This window comes from Loxodonta africana, chromosome 19, assembly GCF_030014295.1.
Source record: "Loxodonta africana isolate mLoxAfr1 chromosome 19, mLoxAfr1.hap2, whole genome shotgun sequence".
NCBI classification, from domain to species: domain Eukaryota; kingdom Metazoa; phylum Chordata; class Mammalia; order Proboscidea; family Elephantidae; genus Loxodonta; species Loxodonta africana.
Genome location: NC_087360.1, coordinates 24,899,236 through 24,921,359, shown reverse-complemented (window position 1 = coordinate 24,921,359; position 22,124 = coordinate 24,899,236). Strand labels below are relative to the sequence as shown.

Sequence of the window (22,124 nt, the reverse complement as noted above, 5' to 3'; positions counted from 1 at the left end):
AATACTCATTCAGAAAGGGAAGTTGTGACTCATTCATTCAGCAAATTAACCAAGTACTTGTTGATTACATAGCTCTTGGGGAATATAAAGAAGCAATACACCTTCAGTGTACCCAGAGACCTTACAAGGGGGAGGAATTAACAATTCTTGAGCACTTAAGTAACCTTGCTTTTGTGTCTTTAATCTTTATAGCTATCCTGTGGGGGAGGTAATAGCTCCATTTTCACAGATTTTTTTCTTTTTTTAAACAAAGGCTCAGAGACAAAATAACTTGTCTAAAGTCACAGAATAAACGGTAGAGCTGAGATTTGAACGCAGTGCCATCAGGTTCTTCTGTGTCATTGCTAGTTTTTAAGGACGAAAGTCCATAAGAAGGTGAAGAGCAAGTGACAACAAAAGGCAGCTTCTTCAATGACTCTTAAAACTTCATGCCATCTCCTGTCTGGAGGGGAGATGGGGTTAGAAACTGGCAAAATGGTCAGGAAAGGAGAGACTGGAAGGAGGGAGCGGGGTGACTCATTAGGGCGAGAGTGGGAGTATGTAGTAAGGTGTATATAAGTTTATATGTGAGAGACTGACTTGATTTGTAAACTTTCACTTAAAGCACAATAAAAATTATTAAAAAAAAAGATAACACTCATAATGGCAAGCAAAAATATAAAGTATCCACGACTCAGCTTTAACAAAGCCTTCTTTAAAGAGAACTATGAAAATCATAGAAGCCTTAGAAAACCTGTTGTTCAGAAGATCTGAATAGTTCCTGGGTGGGACAACTTCATATTATAAAAATGTTAAATCTTTCAAAATCATTTAATACAGTTAGTGCAACCTCAAAAAAAAAAAAAAAAAAAAAAAGTTCATGCCAGTGATAGTCCAAATTGCGTTTCACCCTTTCTTATGAAACCTAGTAATCTTTAAGAAAAATCATTGGAGCTTAAAATAAAAAAACCTTTGGATTCAGAAATAGTAGAAGAGAAGACTGAAAAAGCAAGAACAGCTGCTCCTAGAATCTCCACTCAAATATTTGTCATATCTGGAAATTGTGCGTGGAATATAGTAGGCCGCGATAACTAATTAGTGAATCTGTTAGTGAATTTAAAATATCTTTCCAAACTGCCAAAAATTATGCTATATTTCTCATTTTCTTGTTTGAAAACATACATGTCATTGGGAAGGATGGGGGGAAACAAGCACTCATAGGTATTGCTTCAGAGTATAAATTGGCAGATACTTTTTGGAGGGTGTTTTGGCACTATCTATCAAAATTAAAAATAAAGATACCCTTTAACCCAGCAGTTCTATATTTAGAATTTATCCTAAAGATACAGTCTAGGACCATTTGTTTCCAAGGTGGGAAGCAGGTTGACTGGGTGTCATGGATGATGGGAGAGAGACTTTTTAGTCCATATCCTTTTGAATTTTGAGCCATGTGAATGTTATGTTAGTTGCCATTGAGTTGATTCTGACTCATGACAACCCTGTATTTTAGAGTAGAACTGCTGCATAGGGCTTTTCTTGGCTGTAATCTTAACAGAAGCAGATCGCAAGGCCTGTCCTCCGAGGTACCACTGGGTGGGTTCACACCTCTAACCTTTAGGTTAGCAGTTAATGGCAAACCATTTGCAACACTTAGGGATAAAAAAGAAGCAATAAAATTTTAAAATGCCGTAATCTCAGAGAATTATTATGCTAAAGATAATTCCTACCTTAGAGTGCATTTCCTTAGATTCTTTTTTGTCTCCTACTGAGATCTGAAGGTAGGAGTCCTTTAACGTTTTTTTCCTTATTTTTTCTGAATATTAAAGTAGCAAGAGAGTACTCACTATGAAAGAAGTGGAAAGTGCAGGTAAGTGTTAAAAAAAAAAGCTTAGAAAAGAGAGTGGAGGGAGGGAGTGGGCTGTCTCATTAGGGGGTGAGCAATTGGGAGTAGGTGGCAAGGTGTATGTAAGTTTCTATGCGAGAGACTGACTTGATTTTTGTTCATTTAAAAACCAAAAAAAAAAAACCAAACTCACTGCCGTCAAGTTGGTTCCAACTCATAGTGACCTTATAGGACAGAGTAGAATTGCACCATAGAGTTTCCAAGGAGCACCTGGTGGATTCAAACTGCTGACCTCTTGGTTAGCAGCTGTAGTACTTAACTGCTGAAGCACAATAAAAATTAAAAAAAAAAAAAAAAAAATAGATAAATAACAAATTGGCTAAAAAAATAATGAATATTGCCTGTAAGTACTGTGCTCCCTTAAAAAATCACCTATATGAGGCTAAATGGTCAACAATTGCTTTAAAACAAAGATTAGAATGAAAGGGAACAGAGAAACTACATTAAAGGAAACAGAACAACCAGAACAGAAATAATGAGAATGTTCACACATTGTGAAGAATGTAACCAATGTCACTGAGCAATTTGTGTGTAGAAATTGTTGAACGGAAACCTAAACTGCTATGTAAACCTTCACCAAAAGCACAATGCAATATTATTTAAAAAAAAAAAAAAAAGCTTCAGAAATTTGCCTATAATTCCACTATTTGGAGAAAAATACAGTTAATATTTTTGGCCCTCTTTTCCAATATTTCCACATATTTTTAACATTTTGATACCATACAGTATGTTCAAATGTGTATATAATTTTATACCCTGCTTTTTTTACTTAACATTATGTAATTAAAATTTCCCATGTAGGTAATTTTTTTACACAAGTATCATTTTTAGTTGCCTTATGTGGATGTACCAGTTTACTTAACCAGGGAATGGGCACTAGTTGGCGAGAGAAAGAGAGGTTGGAGTAATGGAGCCCTCTGGAAAGATTGGTTCTGGGTTAGGGGCACCGGTAGCCCAGGGCTGCCAGGCAGGCCAGGCTGAAGAGCACTAGAAATCTAAGCATCCTGTAATAGCATATGGCATATGGACGCTTCATGACCTGGCCTCTACCTTTCGTCCTGCCTCAGTCCCAGCCCTTGCTGTCCTACCACTTCCATATGTGCCCAGGGCCCCAGCCGCACTGAACTCAGCATGTGAATTGAATTGTCCACTTGTCCTGGATGTTGTGTCTGCATCTTCCCCAGCATCCCTTGTCCTCAGGCACTCCCTTCACATCTCTGTCAGTGCCCAGTGCACTGGGCTCCTCGTTGATTTACTTGTTTTAGATCCACTTTGGACTGAAACCTTATCTCTCTATCCTGAACGCTTGGCAAATAATAAGAACTTAATAACTCTTTGAAGGCAGGAAGGGGCTTGGTTGAGTAGATAGGGAGATTAGAGGGTGCCAGAGAAAGGGACCAGTGCAGCTCCAGGGAAAGTAGGCTGGTCTTCTCGACCTCACCTGCCCTTCTGACCTGAAAGGCCATCCATGCCCTTGGTCTTCTATATGAGGGCGAGGCCTCTGTGAGCTAGCATAGGAGCCTCAGTACCGCTTAGTGTCTAAATTTTAGAGCCTGGTATCTGTGTGTTCCAAGTTCCAATCAAGTCACTCAGAGATTTTTTCCTGCTGTAACCTTCTGTGAGTATGATGTAGACATTCTCGGAATGCGGGTCTTGCCTCTGCCTGTGTGTGATCCAGCAGCAGTCCCATGAGCCACGGAGGCAGGCTTAGGCACGCCAAGGTTCCTGCGGAAATCTCCTGTGTGAACAAGCATGTGCCTACAGGAATAAGACCTCTGCCAGGCCCCCTTTCAGATGATGCCAGTTTTTTCTCACCCAGATTTGTAATCTTCATAACTAAGATTCATATTTCTAGGTGCCTCTGTGTGCCCTGGGCCTGGAATTTTTAGAGTTAAAGGGGCAGAGAAGGCAGATTATGAATATCTGTAGCTTTGTAGAACCTGAGAATTGAACATGAGAATACTTCAAAGACACTTCCTCATGAGGTCGAGTTCCCTGTTGGTTCTTGCAGGGATATGCAGATCTCTTGTTGTTTCCCTTGCTCAGTTGCTACAAGGTGGTCCAGGGCAAGTGGACTGAAGACCACTTCTGGGAAGGTGATAGGAGTGAGGCATCTGCTGCCAGGCTTGGAATTCCTAAGGGGTCATTAAGGATTGCAAATCTGCCATATCCCAGCACCACAGGTATCACCCTGGCCATCTCAAATTTGGGAATGTTTCTCAAACTAGGTGTGAACTCGTTTCTTAAATGGTCAGCTCTGGATGGATGGACCAGATGCTGGCTGGCCTGAGATCTCAGCAGACTTACATCCTACCTCCCAAGTTTATCTGATCTCTCTGTGGTCCCTGGGGACAGTGGCTGGGGGTCATGCAGACTGAAGTCACTGACTCTCACAAGCACTGTGAGCTCTCCCTGACCTACGTGTGAGTTTCGAAAATTCTTCTCATCAGAGAATCATCTGGGATGGGGGTGGGGTCATTTATGAAAAAATATAGGTTCGTGGGCTCCATCCAGGTCCAGATTTAAATCACTGAGGGGTTTTGGGAACCAGCCGTCTGGGAGGGTGCCTGGTTTAGGAAAAATAGGCAAAAATTTGATAGAGCCCCTTGTTAAGAATTCTTATACATGTGCCTTGCTTAGTTCCTGTTCTAGACTCCAGGGCCTCGATGGTCTTCCAGTGTTGTTGGTACTGGGGAATTGTTAGTTGAATGAGTAATGATTTTACTCTGCTCACTTCAAAGAGCTCAAAAGTTACAGCATTGCAGGAAGAATTTGAGGGAAAACAAAGACCAGGTGCTTGATTTTGTAAAGCTATGTGTTAAAGGGCCAACATGTGAGAGTGGAAAGAGCATTGGATGTCTCATTGAGAAGTACGAATTTGGTACTACATGATGGCCTGGACTTGGGCATTCTAACCTCCCTGGCCTAGTGTCCTCATCAATAAAATAAGGTGAGGATCACAGTGATGATAGGGAGGCAGGGCCAAGATGGCAGAGTAGGGACCACGATTTCTGTGGTCCCTCTTATAACAAAGACCTGAAAAAACAAGTGAATCAATTATACATGACAATCTGGGAGCCCTGAACATCAAAGGCAAAGTTGAGGAATCAGACTGAAAAGCAGGGGGAGGGAGAGATGGTTCAGAAGCAGTGAGGAGTTGCCAGACCTGACCCAGCAGGAACTGGCACCTCACAGGCTGGATCCACTGGCGCAAGCACGGCGAGGCACGCCGTGGTGTTTGGGACACGTTTTCGACATCGGAAGAGACTGAGCAGCAGAGAGCCCACTCCCCTCCAAAATCAATGAAAAGCAGCGCTAAGTCAGCAAAAGATAAGTACATGAATCTAACCTACCACGTGGATCAAAAAACACCCCTTTGGGGAAAACTCTCCCATTTACCTGCCCCCTTCCCACACTGCAGTGGGTCTGAGACAGCTTCAGGGATTGCCACATCCCCTTGGCCGAAAGGACCTGCCACACACCCTCAGCCATTCTCCCTGCATTGGAGAGGGAACAAATAGGAAAAAATACCTGTTGACTCCCAGGAACTCTGGGCAGGCACAGCTCCTTTGCTTAGGCACAGGGATAAGGGGTTCATCGATTTGAATGCCTTTCAATCCCTGCAGAGACCTGTGTGGGCCCATTTCAACAGCTGTGGCAAGTTCATGACATTTGACACCACCCTGCCTATTAAGCAGGGTCCTCACCTACCCACATCAGGGGCCTAAGGACTGGTGGCTCCACCCATGCCACCTAGCCACCTGTGAGAAGGGTCCAAGAATAAGTGGTGCCTCCCAGTCCTTACAGCCACAGCATCAGGTGCCCATAGTCCGGCTGCAAAACCCACCCACCCACCTATGCGCTGTAGGGAGCAGAGACACGCTTTTCCTCCCAGACAGGGGCAGCTGTCAGCCCCCTGCATTGCTCAGCATGTGATCCCCCCACTGCAGCCAGACACCTGTGCCTATACCAGTTACCCCTTCCTGTCTAGGACTGTAGCTGAGAGTCTGCACCTCACACTTGGTGACCGACTACCTGGGCACCTGAGCTGAATCCATACAAGGAAAGTAAATGGACTCCTGGGCCCACATACCTAGTAGCAGCTCTAACCAGCTGGTGACAGGACATTAGAGCTTCAAAGGTACCAATAATCAAACTAGCTTAAATGAGCAGCCTATTTAGGCATATCAAAACAAGAAGTTAGGACACAGTAAATATAAATACAATAACTTATTGATGGCTCAGAGACAACAGTCAATATCAAATCACATAAAGAGGCGGACCATGATGGCTTCAGCAAGCTCCCAAAACAAAGATTCAAGAAATCTTCCAATGAAGAGAACTACTGGAGTTACCGGAGGTAGAATACAAAAGATTAATACACAGAACTCTTCAAGAGATCAGGAGGGAGATTAGGTAAAATGCAGAACAAGTCAAGGAGCACACAGACAAAGCAGTAGAGGAATTTAAGAGGATTAGAGAAGAGCATAATGACAAATTTAACAGGCTGCAAGAATCCATAGGCAGCAAACAGAAAAACAAAATTAACAATAAAATTTCAGAATTAGACACCTCAAGAGAAAGTCATAGGAGCAGAAATGAGGCAACAGAACTCAGAATTAGTGAGATTGAAGATAAAGCACTTGACACCAACATATTTGAGGAAAAAATCAGATAAACAAATTTATAAAAATGAAGAAACCCTAAGAATTATGTGGGACACTATCAAGAAGAATACAAGTGATTGGAGTACCAGAACGGGGGGATAACAGAAAATACAGAGAGAATTGTTGAAAATTTGTTGGCAGAAAACTTGCTTGGTATCTTCAAAAATAAGAAACCTGTCCAAGATGCTCGTTGAACCCCACGTAAGGTAGATCCCAAAAGAAAGTCACCAAGACATACTGTAATCAAACTTGCCAAAACCAAAGATAAAGAGAGAATTTTAAGAGTGGCTAGGGATAAACAAAAAGTCTTCTCCAAAGAGAGTTAATAAGATTAAGCTCAAGACTACTCAGCAGAAACCATGCAGGCAAGAAGGTAATGGGATGGCATATATAAAGCCTTGAAGGAAAAAATTGGCAACGAGGAATCATATATTCAGCAAAACTGTCTCAAATATGAAGGTGAAATTAGGACATTTCCAGATAAACAGAAGTTTAGGGTATTTGCAAAAACCAAAATTACAAGAAATACTAAAGGGAATCCTGTGGTTAAAAAATGAGGAACATCAGATAACCCAAGACTAGAACACAGAACAGAGTAACCAGATATCAACCCAGATGGGGAGGTCACAAAATTAAATCAAAGCTAAAGCACTGAAAATAGGGAAACAGACATCATTATGTAAAAGATGACAACATTAAAATAAAAAGGAGGGACTAAAAAATATAGATCTTTCATACAGAGGGGAAGTCAAGGCAATATAAAGAAATAAAAAATTGCTTTAAACTTAGAAAAATAGGGGTAAATATTAAGGGAACCACAAAAGAAACTAACAGTCCTACACATCACAATAAAAAAGAAAAACATAAAGACACAGCAAATAAAAAAATCAACAACAATGAAAAGAGAACACACAAAAACAACTCAGCACAGAAAGTTAAGTGAAACAAAGAAACTGTCAACAGCACACAAACACATCCAGATGACAACTCATACCTATCAGTAATTACACTGAATGTAAATGGACTAAATGCACCAATAAAGAGAGAGTGGCAGAATGGATTTAAAAAAAAAAAATCTCTCACAGAAGATCTACTTCCTGCTCTCTGTTCTGGTTGAATAAAGACTATCCCAGAGTGACCGTGGGAGCCGCATGTTTAAGTAGCTGAGTCAGGACATGAAAGGGGCCTGGGTCCCTGTATCACTTTGTGAAGGAGAGCTGCCTGACCAGGACTACCTCTCCTGGGCTAAGTGTGAGTGAGAATAAACTTTATAACACTGTTGGGCTTAAAAAAAAAAAAAAAAGTGATGATAGATGTAAATAAATGTGCTTTGAAAACTAGAAAAGTGGATTCAGGTCAGGTGAAGAATGGTCAGGGTAGAGAAGGGGGCACAGAACCACCCCCATGTGGTTGCTCTGGGGTCATGCTAAAATCCATAGGCCCTACAGGGACCAGGAGAGATTTTAGCAGGACAGTGGCTCAGGTATACTCAGGGCCTGCTTCCGTATTGCTATGTCCAGGTCCCGAGCTAATGAGACCGTTCAGGGCCCTCTGTCCTCTGGGCCACTGTCCTAGCTGTGCTGGGCCCAAGAGACCATGATCCCATTCTGTGGTCCTGTGGGTATTCGGTGCACAGTTCCCTGGGGATGCTGCCCATCTATGCCTTGCCACCCGGTGTGGTACATGGAGGTAGGGAGGAGGTCAGGCAAGGAAGCTCCAGGGGTGGGCGGCCTGCTCTGGGGCCTGGTTTTTGAGCTGTCAGCCAGGGAGTTGACCAAAATCAGTCACACGCCAGCACCCACTCACTCAGCAGATATTTGAGTGTAACTAGGACGAGGCTGTAAGGCCCTGGCAGGGGCCATGTGGTCAGTCTACTAGGAATTAGAATGAGAGTGATATTACTAAGTGGTCTGCTTAGAGTTGGAATGTGTAAACTAGAGAACAGGCCTGTCCCAATGCCTGGCCCCCAACTGCTAACTTGCTGCAAGGCTGCCACTCCCTGAAAACTTGATGCTGACCTTTTACTCTCTCAGTTGTCTCCTCATTCTTATTGTAAGAAGTGTGGACCTGCAGAACCTTAGTGGGTTCAGGGAGTGGAAAGGGCAGCAGACTAGGGGAGGTAGCATGTGTGAGCACCTCCCCAGCAATAATGATCCTCCTACCCAGGTGGGGCCTCTAGGCCACAGGTAGTCATAAGACCACCTCAGCAGCCCTGTAGGTGTCATCTCACTTTTCAGGTGAGAAAAGAAATTGAAGCCATCAAAGGACATCCAGGGACACATGGCTAGTCAGTGGTGGGGTCAGGACTTGAACTCAGAGCTCGTTAGGATTGAAGAAAACTGGAAAATTGGGGGAAGATTTTTTTAAAACATTACATATAATTTTGTCTGGTTTCAAAAGTAATACATGTAAAAATATCAGTATTATAAACATAGAGGACTTAGAGAGTACAAGTCATCCTCCCACCAATACACAGATCCAAAACAACCAAACCTGTTGCCGTCAAGTTGATTCCAACTCAGAGCGACCCTATAGGACAGAGTAAAGCTGCTCCATAGGGTTTGCAAGGCTTCATCTTCACAGAAGCAAACTGCCACATATTTCTCCTGTGGAGCGACTGGTGGGTTGGAACCACTGAACGCTTGGTTAGCAGTCCAGTGTTTAACCATTATGCCATCAGGGCTCTTTAATACAGAGATAATCACTATTAACAACTTGCTATGTTCTTCCACATTTTTCTGGATATTTTCTAGCATTTATATTTTTAATTGTTGTGACAAATGTAACATGTTCTGTAATTATTTAAAAAAATGTTCTTATATCTGCTTATTACAAAACATTAAAACAGGATAAAACCCATTGCTGTTGTGTCAATTCCGACTCATAGCAACCCTGTAGAACATTGTAGAACTGCCCCTAGGGTTTTCAAGGCTGTAAATCTCTACAGAAGCAGATTGCCACATCTTTTTCTCACACACGGGCTGGTGCATTCAAACTGCCGACCTTTTGGTTAGCAGCCAAGCACTTAACCTCTGTGCTACCAGGGCTCCTTTTAAAACAGGATAAGAATGTAAAAAGTCAAAGTCTTGCAGCCGTCATAATCCCGGAAGTAACTGTTGATAGTGTATGCTTTCTAGACATTTTCTTTGCATATGTATGTATGTACTTATATATATACTTTGTTTTTACCTAAATAAGTTCATATATGTACTCTTCTGCAACCAGACCTTCTTTTTAAAAACTATTTTCAAACACACAAAAATAGACCAGTACAGCAAACCCCCATTTATCAACCATTTTCAACCATCAACTTTCTGTCATGCCTGTTTCATTTTTTTCTGTCTGCTTTCATTTTTCTCTTGGAGTATTTTAAAGCAAATCCCAAACATCGTACCATTTCTTTCATAAACACTTATGTATCTAACAGATAAGGATTTGTTTTTAAAATAATTTTTATTGTGCTTTAAGTGAAAGTTTACAAATCAAGTCAGTCTGTCACATATAAGCTTATATACACCTTACTACATACTCCCATTTACTCTCCCCTTAATGAGTCAGCCTGCTCCCTTCTTCCAGTCTCTCCTTTCGTGACCGTTTTGCCAGTTTCTAACCCTCTCTACCCTCCCATCTCCCCTCCAGACAGGAGATGCCAATACAGTCACAAGTGTCCACCTGATACAAGTAGAATGTCATTATCATGCCCAACAAAACTAATTCCTTAATCTCAACTAATTATCCAAGCTAAATCCAGTTTTTATCACTCGTCTTAGCGAGTGGTTCCAGCAACATCCACACACCACTGATGGTTGGTTGGTCTGTCTCCCAAGTCTCAATCTGTAACTCCCTGCAGGCCCCACATTCCCACTGCCCATGCTATTTATTTTTCGAAGAATCTAGGTTATTTGTCTTGTAGAAAGTCCTACATTTCAAAGTTGTCTGATTCATAGAGTTGTTCCACACATTTATCTATCCCCCATGTTTTCTGGAAATGGGCAGTTCGTTTTAGAAGCTTGGTAAATGTCTATGCTTGGAGGCGAGAGCACTTGATTGGTGATGCGTTGGACTACTACATCACCTCAGGAGTTGGTCCTGCTTTTAGTAATGTGAAGCTTGATCAATGAGCCTAACTTTTTGTGGTTGTCTTTCCATATCTGTACATTTAAATCTTGATTTTAAAGATACGTATTTTTAAACATACTTGGGTTGGGTACTTGGGGGTACTTCAGCTGGAACAATGAGCAAGGGTCCTGGAAACAAGCTATGTCTTAGAGAAGACAAGAGCAAATGGGTTGTGTGGAGAAGTGGAGGCACCAGGTCAGGGGAAGGTCTTGGTGCTGCTGGCAGCAAGCTGCCCTTCTGGGACATCACGTAAAATGATGTAACAGAGTGAAAAAGTGACAGTGAGTGTCCTCTCCCTGCTCCAGTCACTGAGCTCACTTGTGGTGAGGAACACGCATGAGCCAGGAGCTCTGAGTCTGCAGTGTAAAGGAGGGCTTCTTGATCTGAGAAGACTGTGACAATTTGTTTCTTACTTCTTCATACTTTGGAAGCTCAAATCAGAGTAGTCCCGGCACTCCTGTGGTGAGTCCCAGACTTGAGAAAGGGCCACCTGCTTTGGAGGGGGGTGGGTGAGATGACCTGACTCAGCTGGAGGGGAGACTGAGGAGACCATCTTGTCCCATGGTTCATTTTACAGATGTGAAAACTGGCTTGGAGAGGGAAGGGAGGTTCCTTAAACCACTTAGCAGACTGGAGACTGGGCTGAGGCCAGCATCCAAGGCTCTAGTTCTCTGACTGTGGTACCCAGCCAGCATTCCTACTTGGGATTTCTGAGATGGTGAGGGTGGCCAGACTAGGCTCCTGACATAACCTGCATCCCAGATTTCTAGATATCGCTGGTGTTGGCCTCTTTCTCTTCCTTGTTTGGCCCCTGGCCAGGTTCTCTGACTTGGAGGCTATAGTGGACAACATTGTTTATACCTGCATTTGGTGGCCAGCTTTATATATTTGTTTTTTAATTTTATTGGGCTTTAGGTAAAAGTTTACAGAGCAAATTAGTTTCTTATTCAAAAATTTATATATAAATTGTTTCACGACATTGGTTGCAATCCCTGCAGCGAGAGTGTCAGCACTCTCACCTTTCCACCCCAGGCTCCCTATGTCCATTTGTCCAGTTTTCCTGTCCCTTCCTGCCTTCTCATCTTTGCTTTTGGGCAGGTGTTGCCCATTTGGTCTCGTATACGTGATTGATCTAAGAAGCATGTTCCTCACATGTGTTATTGTTTGTTTTATAGGCCTGTCTAATCTTTGGCTGAAAGGTGGACTTTGGGAGTGGCTTTGGTTCTGAGCGGAGTGTCGGGGTGCCATAGTCTCAGGGGTTCCTCTAGTCTCTGTCACACCAGCAAGTCTGGTCTTTTTCGTGAATTTGAATTTTGTTCTATATTTTTCTTTTGCTCTGTTCAGGACTCTCTGTTGTGATCCCTGTCAGAGCAGTCAGTGAGTCCACCTTGATCTTGGTCGTGTAGTTGTTTGAACACAAATTGATGTCTGGAGTCCCAGTCTCAGCTCCATACCTGTCAGCAAGCTGAGCAATCTCAGACCTCAGTTCCCTGAAGAGATTGAACGAGATCAGGTTTCCCCAAAGCATGTCTGAGTATGCGAGATGATACCAGGTGATAAGAAGATAAACAGCGTTTCCCTCATTGCATTTGTATTGACCTTTTGCTTATGGTGAATAATACTAGTTTTCCATTTATAGCATTGTCATAACTTCCTCTTTAAATGTATTGAGGCTAAAAAATTGATGGATTTAAACAAAATAAAGTAGGTGACATTCCAACGTGGCAGAAGGGGGAACACAAAAGATTGAAGTGTACAAGACACTGGGCTGGGTAACCTTTCTGGTCCTTCCTGGTGCAAACCTTTCATCGTTACAGGATTTTCTTTATAATCGGGCATATACCAGTCATGAGCTCTGGCCTGAGCAGATTCATCTGCCTATAGAGAGCTGGATCATAGTTTAGACGTTCAGTGTGATTGAGCATATACTTACCACCTGAGATGGTTATATAGGAGAATGTAAAGGCAAGTGAGACAGGGTCCTGGTTTTTGTGGAGAGCCATCTGGAGGCTACTATGTATTTGTGCAGTTTGGTTATTTGTGTGGTACATTCTGGGCCATATTCGCAGAAGTTTCTGAGTCATCGCTCTCCAGCGAGTACCCCATGACTGTCGTCTTCTGCAGCCTCTGGGAAGTCTGCTCAGGGGTTCGGTCATAGTCTGGGCTCCTGGAGCCGAGAGATGAGAGTATTGGCTTGGAAGTTGGGAGGAGTGGGCTACAGAAATGGATAATTAAGGGCTATCTGCCTTTCAGGATTTCCTGGAGATTCCTGGGGAGATTCTTCATCTCAGAGCTTTGCTGACAGCCAAGGATGGCAAGCAAGGGGCCCTCGGCCTCTACATCCCCTGAGAACTCCAGTGCAGGGGGGCCCAGTGGGAGCAGCAATGGTGCTGGCGAGAGCGGAGGGCAGGACAGCACCTTCGAGTGTAACATCTGTTTGGACACAGCCAAGGACGCTGTCATCAGCCTGTGTGGCCACCTCTTCTGGTCAGTACCCCTACCACCGCCCCAGAGGAGGTTCTGCCAAGTTTAGAAAGCCTGTGCTCTGGGCAGCTTTGGAGCAGAAGGTGTCCAGCTCACTTTGAGTCCAAACACCCTCAAGCCCAAGAGACAAGAGACCTGAGTGCCTGTCCTAGGTCTACTGCTGATGAGCTGGGTGACCTTGGGCAAATTGTGTCCCCACCCTGGGCTCCTTATTCTCCTCTCTAAAAAACGTTCATGTAGTAAGTGAGTACTTCCTGCATGCCACTTGCTGTCCTGAGAAGAGAAGCCGGATAGTGGTTGTGAGCAAGCACAGGGGAGCCAGGCTGCCTCATTGTGAATCTTGAGCCTGCCCTTTCTTACTGGGGGACCTCAGGCAAGTAGTTACACACACTGTGCCTTATTTGACAGGGTGATTTGTGACTATTAATGACTTGAATATGTAAAAGGCTTAGAAGAACAAAAAGCACAGTAAATACTGTGTGTTCACGATGATCATAATAATTGCTGCAAGATTTTACATATATAAAAATGAAAGGACATGGTCAGTGTCCACGCCAGTCTCCATGATTACAGAGGCACCTTCTGGCTCTGGGAATCCGGGCGAATGTTGAGATTTTATTTTTTCTCTTGAGATTTTGAGCTGGCCCTTGAAGGGTGGATTTGGGTAAGTAGAGGGGAGAGAATGTTGGATAAGGCAAAGAGTGTAGTGTATATCACCCCTGAAGCAGGGAGTTTAATTTGGCAACAATGTAAAAGATAAGTTTACTGATAAGTAAATAGAATGGAGCAGAGATTTTTGTCCTGGAAGCCCTTGCCCTAATCATTAAGTTTTAAGCAGAGACTGTCGTGATCAGCCCCATCCTGAAAGTTGGAGATGCTCTGGGGTATCATAAAACCAGTAATTGAAATGAGCAGCAAAGTTAAGAACAAAGACGGGCAGAGGTACCACTGGAAAGAAGAGGGACTCTAAAATGAAATAGACGTTTCTAGTCGCTGGGCTAGTCTGCTAGCCTCTATGTATCTCAGTTTCCTCATTCATAAAATGGAGATAACTGTACCCACTCATAGGTTAATGTGATCATTCAGTGTCATTAGCAATGAAATGCTATTCAGCCACAGCCTGGCTCATGTTAGGTGCTTAATAAGTGGAAGAAATCACTACCATTGTTGTAACTCAGAGAGTTCTATGAGCACGATTCAGTCACCTCCATTTCTTCCCTATAGCCTTTGGGTGTATTTGCCAGTGGAGATCTGCCACGGCTTGGGGTGCCCTCAGCTGAACTTGGAATAGCAAGGCAAGGTTAACGTTGGAGCCAGATGTCAGGTGTCTATTCTGTCCAGGAACATTGTGTATCTGATTTGTGAGGCTAAACTTGTGTGGAAAGGAACTATGTTCTGAGTCTAAATTTTATTTAGCTAGAAAATATGCATGTTGTGTGAGGGACGGAAACCATGTCTACACTTTCCAGTGTCCTGGCACATAGTAGTATATATTACAAATCTTTCAAATCTGTCATTTGTTGTGTGCAGTGCTGGGTGGTAGAAGGGGGAGCAAACTGGAAGTTGGGAGAAATGAGAGATTGGGCAGCAACCCCTGGGGTGTAACTCACTGAGCTGAAGTTAGCATCCCCATCTTTCCTGTTAAAGAAGTTTTTAGAATAGACTCGACCTTCTAAGCTCATTCCTGACAGCAGAGCTCTTGAGGATAAGGACAGCCTCAAGACTTTGTTTAACTGGATCTGGACTGCCTGGTTGTCCACACATCCCCTGTGAGGCTGTAAATCCACTGAAATCGAGAGTAAAATTGCATGTGCACACGTGAGAATATGGCCATTAATCTCTGTACAGAGGATCCTTGGTTTTTATTGGATTCTCTCAGAGGCTGTAACCCGCTAAAGGTGACCGTGTAGGAAAGCCAGATATGAGATGGCCTGAGTAAGGCCTGGGGTCCCCAGATGTAGTAGGATCCCGGGGTGGAGACTGGAACTTTGTCTCCATTACATCATTTTTCCTGTGCTTTTAGTCCAGTTTTGTCTTTCACATGTCTAATTTCTGATATTTGTTATCCTCGAGGAAACCCTGGCGGTGTAGTGGTTAAGTGCTACAGCTGCTAACCAAAGGATTGGCAGTTCGAATCTGCCAGGCGCTCCTTGGAAACTCTATGGGGCAGCTCTACTCTGTTCTATACAGTTGCTATGAGTCAGAATTGACTCGACAGCACTGGGTTTGGTTTTTGGTTTGGTATTATCCTCACAGATCCTCAGTGAGGGTGGCTCCAGGAGATGAGCTAACTCCCCAAGGCGGGTTGCAATATCCACACTTTTACCCTGTTTTCCCATTCTGCTGTCCCAACCCCACTGTCAGTGTTTCTGCTAATGAAAGCATTTTTCTTCCTTTCCCCCTTTCTCTTTGATGACTGATTGCCCTGGGGACTCTGACAGTTGGCCATGTTTACATCAGGTAAGATACATTTTATTTTACTTTGTCTTTCATCAGCTAGGGTTGCACAATATACCCTTAGTCTCAGGAGAGTGCAGTCAGAAGCTGCAATCTCCCCTACTTGTGGGCTCATTTGCTTACTTCTCCTCCAATCCTCTTTACACATCTGCCCATTGATAGGCACTTGATGAAATTAAGGGCCAGTGTGGTACCCTAGAAAGAGCCCTGGTGGTGCAGTGGTTAAGTGCTCAGCTGTGATCCCAGAGGTCAGTGGTTCAAACCTACCAACTGTTGTGCATGAGAAAGATGGGGCAGTCTGCTTCCATAAAGATTACAGCCTTGGAAACCCTGTGGGGTAGTTCTACCTTGTCTTACGGGGTTGCTGTGACTTAATGGCAATGAGTTTGGTTTGGTTGGTGGTACCCTAGAAGGTCCTGACCCAGCTGCCGATGGCGTGTATGGCATTGCAGGCTACCACTTCTCTAGGTCTCAATTCCTCATTTGTAAACTGGGTTGAACTTGATGATATGTTAGGTCCTTCCTGTTTATGAGATTCTGCCTCTATAAAAACTATCTCCTATTATATCATACCCACCTTCCCCCCAAAAGGTCTTGAAAATGTTCGGAAGGGAGACTTTTTAGTATTAACAGAGACCTTTTGTGAGAAAAACAAGTTTGTTTTTCCAGCTTTAGATTATTATGCAAACCAGTTAGTATTCACCAAGACCCAGGTACCTGCTTGGTGATACAGAGCTGAGCCTGGCATTCACAATTGGCGGTGAATAATCACTGCAAGCTGACTGTCTCTGCAGTTGTCAGCAGTAGAGCCCCACACTCATGGGTGGCTTAGGAATGTGGCGGGGGAGGACAGAAGTTCCAGGCCTCTAGAGCCTCAGCTTCTAGATGGGAGGGGAAAGGGAAACTGGGACGTACTCCTGTGACCTCCAGGGCTGCGCATTTGGACCCAGGTGGAGCCTGGTAGACCACACCAGCTGTGAGTTTATGAAGTGCACATGGTGCGTAGATTTTGGACACATCAATTGTAAGGTAAAGGAAGTAGAATATAAAATCGTTAAATGCTGCCATAGTCCTGAAGTCCTAGATTCACGTTTCATAAGCCTCAGATCGTTGGGCCTAAAGATGCAATTTATACCGAGACATACATACATATGTATATGTAGAGTCACTGGTGGCATAGTGACATACTCGACTACTATCCAAAAGGTTGGTGGTTTGACCTCACCTAGAGGATCTTGGGAGACAAGCCTGGCAATCTGCTTCCAAAAAGTCACAGCCTTGAAAACCCTGTGGAGCAGTTCTACTCCATACACATGGTGTTGCCATGAGTCAGACAGCACCTGACGTCAACAGCATATACACACACATATGCACATACACATGTGCACATACATGCACACATATATATAATTAATGTCTATAAAGACATTAGAAACCCTGGTGGCGTAGTGGTTAAGTGCTACAGCTGCTAACCAAAAGGTCAGCAGTTCAAATCCTCCAGGCGCTCCTTGGAAACTCTATAGGGCAGTTCTACTCTGTCCCGTAGGGTCACTATGAGTCAGAATTGACTCGACAGCACTGGGTTTGGTTTTTGGGTATAAAGACAATTGTTAGGTGCTGGTCAAGTGGATTTTGACTCATAGCGACCACATGTGGCACAGTAGAACTGCCCCATAAGGTTTCCTAAGTGGTGATATTTACGGAGGCAGATGGCCACGTCTTTCTCCCATGGAGCCACTGGTTGTGTTCAAACCGCCAACCTTTTAGTTAGCAGCTGAGCACTTAACCACTACGCCACCAGGGTTTCTAAAGCCACCAGGACTCGTTTATAAAGACATTACAGATAATAGATTTTTTAAAATTTTTGTTAAGAAAGTTAAAATGTTCTTAGTGTAACCAGTGAAAAGGCCTTGGAAACCCAAAATAGAACTTTGGGGTTTTTAATATTGGAAGAGTTCAATTTAAAAATCAATGAAAGTACATAAAACACATTAACACATTTAGAAGGATGAGCAAGGACTCTTCTTTAATCCTTTAGCGCATAGTAAATCACCAGGAAAATGAGATCACAGAAAGAAAAAAAATGACTACTATTATAGTACAACTGAGCCATCGGAGAAGGTAGAGATTTTAAAGTTCATTACACCTGCACCAGCGGCTCAGACTGGGTCTCTCAGATCCCTTGGTATAGCCCCAGGGTTGTGGTTCTTTCCTGCCTTATTGCTGGGAGCCCCTAGAGAGAAACAAAGCATGAAGAAGCCCATTTAATTGTGATGGTATTTAAACGCAATTTTGTTTTCCCCACTTGTAAATATTTGTTGAGTGCCAGGAGCAGGAATCAAAGAGAGGTGGTTCCTTGAGGTATTCCTTGGTCAAGCTGGTGTTTCCTGCTTTGAGGCCCGCGGCCCTCCCCTCAACCAGCTCTGTCACCTGGCCTGCCTCTTGACTGACCTTGGCCATTTATATGTACTTCTCTCCTCCTTGCAGTGGTTGGAGACTAGACCTAACAGACAAGTGTGTCCAGTTTGCAAAGCTGGCATCAGCCGAGACAAGGTCATACCGCTCTATGGCCGGGGCAGCACTGGGCAGCAGGACCCCAGGTGAGGACTTGGGGCACCTCTCACACCCACTCCTTCCTTTGGGGTTGAATTCACTTCCATTGAATAACCTTTACTAAGGGCTGGCTGAGCACTCAGTGCTGACGCAGCCGGACTCCAGATGGCAGCCAGCCTGGAGGGGAGGGAGCCACTTGCTGGGGTGTAATAGAGATTTCCACTGAGTGTGTACCAGCGGGCAGGCCTGTGCTGGACCAGGGACCTAGCCATATGTAAGACCTCACGATTGCAAGTGTGCAAAGTGTTGTGAAGAGGCAGCTGGGAAATGGCATGTGCAGTGGGAGAGTCTCCAGGGAGCAGGATTGCTGCACCGGTGAAGGAGGTGTACAAAGTGTTCTGAAAGGCTTTGTGAAGTACAAGGTGTATAAAGTGACAGGGCTCTGGGAGGCTTTGTGGACTTTGGAATTTCTAGAAATGGAGGTGTGAGTGGGTCCAGCATTCTACAGACACAAGTGCTGAGGGTCCTCTGTGGTTTGGCACTTGCCAACCTCTCCAGCATCTCTTACCTTCTCCCACCCCACCCCAGCACACCCTGTATGCCAGACATATTAGACTTCTCTTAAAGAGACTTACCTTTCACACTGATAAGTCTTTGTATTTACTCTTCCTTGTTTCTTCCATCCATCCTATTCCTGCTCATCCTGCTTCTCCTCTCTTCTCCACATAAGTTGCTGTCACCCATGTTCCGACCACACTTCCTTCATACGGTATTAAAGAAATCCCTCTGCACACTATATTGCCATTTGCTCTGTATCCCCCCCTAAACCATGAACACCTCAAGAGTAGAGTCTAGGTGTATTGTCTTAGTATATGGAGCATCCTGCCTAGTTATGTGTAACAAGTCCTCAGCCCAGTATTTGTGATGGGAGGCTGAAACCCAGAGGCAAAAAATATAGTGTGGAGTATTTGCCCAAGCATAGTAGGAGGTAAAGCTAAAGTAAGATAGCGGCAGAGCAGAGAGACCCTGAATCTCAGTCCTCTCAGCTGACAGATGACCCTCTGTTTTAGTTTTGATTTGGGATTTCTGATATCTTTGCCTCCATGACCTCTGTATCACACAGGACCAGAAAAGGTATCATAACCAACCTGGGTCAGGCTCTCTGGGAGAGGCTTTAGGCTGCAGTGCGATCTGATGAACATCTCATAACGAGCTGATTTTTCCTGGTTTTCTATACAATTACAGATGGAATGAAGAGTTAACACTTGGTCTAAGTCAGCATAAGTTCGTATGGACCAAGTGCTGGCCGGGAAGGAGGGTGTGGCCAAAGATAGAGCGACCCTGAGCTGGTGGTGAAGAGCCCCCAATCCATTCAGGGAGCAGCTCAAAGAAGATTGTAATAAATTTATTTTATACTATTTCTGTTTCAGAGAGAAGACCCCACCCCGTCCTCAGGGACAGAGGCCAGAGCCAGAGAACAGAGGGGTGAGGAACATTCTAGGAGAAGCTTCTAGAAATGAGTTCATGGCTTTAGAAATTTCCTTCTTGGCCTTATAATTTTTCTCCCTGATTATAAAAGTAAGGGAAGATTTGTAAAATACAGAAGGGAAAAGTAGGAGAAAAAATCACATAATTACAGCATCCAGAGATAATCACCAGAAACGTTTTGGTCTATTTTCTTCTTTTCCATTGATCTACAATTAGATATAGGCACACAGAAACTTTATTATAGATCACGTGCATGTGTGTATTTGTTTATTTTACAATACTTTGAACCCCTTTTTAAGATTTCATTCCAAAAATATTTATTAAACGCCTTGTATGTGCTGGGCATTATTCTAGCCGTGGTGATAGATATATCATTAACATAGCAAATAGTCCTGCCCTCATGGAGTTTCCATTCTCAGAGGAGGAGACTTTGACCAGTATACCTTGAGATTTTGTATGTCAGTAATACTGCGTTTAATGACTATATGAGTATTTAGTGTTCAATCATATAGACAACATAATTTATTTAATCCTTGGTTGAGCATTTAGTTTTTTTTTCTTTTGCTGTTTCAAAAATACTCTGATGAACTTACAGATAAATCTTTGAGAAGACTCACAATTATTTTGTTAGGGTAAATCCTTAGAACTATAATTACTGGCTCAAAAAAATTTGCACATTTAAGTCAGACCTTAGTCTTTAAAAACAATTTCTTGTTAAAATATCTCTAAAGAAACCTTAAAACTAGAATGCACTGCCAGAATTCAGCACAAGTATATTGTCATTTCTCCATGTTTTGTTCATTTGTATACTTGTGTATGCATATTTTTATGTACAGGTAGTCCCTGACTTGTGACGGAGTTACTTTCCAAAGACTCTGTCTTAAGTCAGTTCTAACATAAGTCAAGTACCTTTTTTTTTTTTTTTTTTAGTTTTTATTATTATTGTCTTTTATATTAATATCTTTATGAATCCAATCTTTGTCTTTGGGGCTTGGAAACATTACATATAAACTTATGGGTATATATTAATACATACATACATTTTACTAATTTTACTAATACATACATCTTACCATTTTACTAATGGTAAGATGTACAGAAACACCAGACAGTCATTAAGTATGGTTCATGGTAACTTGAATACGTTCTAAGTTGGGGATTGCTGGCAGTCATCACCATTCTATATGCCGCTTTTAAACTTTGTTTTGTAAATATTTTCCATGATGTTCTCTAGTGTCCTCTTTATGATTTTTAAAGGCTACTCTTTATTCCACTGAATTTTGATATAAGTTATGTAAGATTTCCTTACGGAAGGACTTTTCAGTTGCTTCCCATTTTTGCTGTTGCAAATAGTGCTACAGTGATCATATCTGTACACATTTCTTTCTACTTACTTGAATTAAAGACATTTCCTGAGGATTCCCAGGAATAGGATTATTGAGTTAGGGATCTTGATAGAAATTGAAATCTTTTCCAAATTGTCCTTAATGATAATGTCTGTGAACACTCGTTAATGGATATTGTATAGGAAGAACTATTTGTTAAGAGCTTTATATGCATGATCTCATTTAAGCCTCACATTAACCCATTTAATAGAAGAGGAAACCAAGGCTCAGAGGGTTGAAGTGACTTGCCCAGGGTCACACGGATAGGGCTGAAACCCAGATTGGGCTGTTATTGAAGTCCCTGCTCTTGACCACTAGGCAACACCACTTTAACCCTTCCCAGGCTCTGACTCCCCACAGAACATTCGCTTCTGACCCAGAAATCTGAGGTCACAGGAAGCCAGAGGCCTTGACCTTGATGACTTCAACTCATAACTCTAGTGTTACAGATAACCACAGCTGCCACTGATGCTGTTTACGTACTCAACCCCAGGAGTGTGAACCCACCAAATGTGAGAACTTGTGGGTCTGTATAGAAGGGAGGTCTGGAGGCCAGTCTTCAGGCTTGCACTGATGGAGCAGTGAATCCTGATGAAACAATTACACCTTCCTGGGTAAGGCGGCCTCAGTCCCAGGAGCCCTCAGACTCAACCATGCTAGGTCTGAGTGGGAGGCATTTCCACACCTAGGAGATGGAAACCAGTTGTTTTCCTTCCCTATAGGTTTGTCCTCTTACTAAATCAGTTGTTAAGCTTTATAGATAGTGCCATCCAGCAGGAAGTTTCAAGCTAGATACCAGGCTACTAAATATGGGCCAAGGAGTGGTAACTTTTGTGACTTGTGAAAGACTCACAAATGAAGGTCATTCAGCTTTCTGTGGAAAGCAGTTTCCCAATAATTTTTCTTCTTTTTATTATTTTTTGATCATTTTCTTTAAGGATTTAGGCAGGAGAGAAGAGAACTTTTTTAAAAAGATGTGTACAGTGGTTAAGAGCTGGATTTTCAGATCAGCTTGACCCGGTTTTAGATCCGAGCCCCAGCTGGGTCATCTATAAAATGTGCATGATGCTAATGTAAAGAGTTAAATGC

General features: G+C 43.1%; 1 protein-coding gene across 1 annotated transcript in view; it reads left to right on the top strand.

The window, feature by feature from the left end:
* Positions 1-22,124, top strand: part of RNF185 (ring finger protein 185) — a 42,129-nt gene that overhangs the window by 12,512 nt on the left and 7,493 nt on the right. Inside the window, exons 2-5 of the mRNA XM_003419055.4 lie at positions 12,922-13,155; positions 15,594-15,612; positions 18,097-18,209; positions 19,593-19,647. Coding sequence (XP_003419103.1) covers positions 12,980-13,155; positions 15,594-15,612; positions 18,097-18,209; positions 19,593-19,647 — 363 coding nt within the window. The 5' untranslated portion in view covers positions 12,922-12,979. The remainder of the gene's footprint in view (positions 1-12,921; positions 13,156-15,593; positions 15,613-18,096; positions 18,210-19,592; positions 19,648-22,124) is intronic.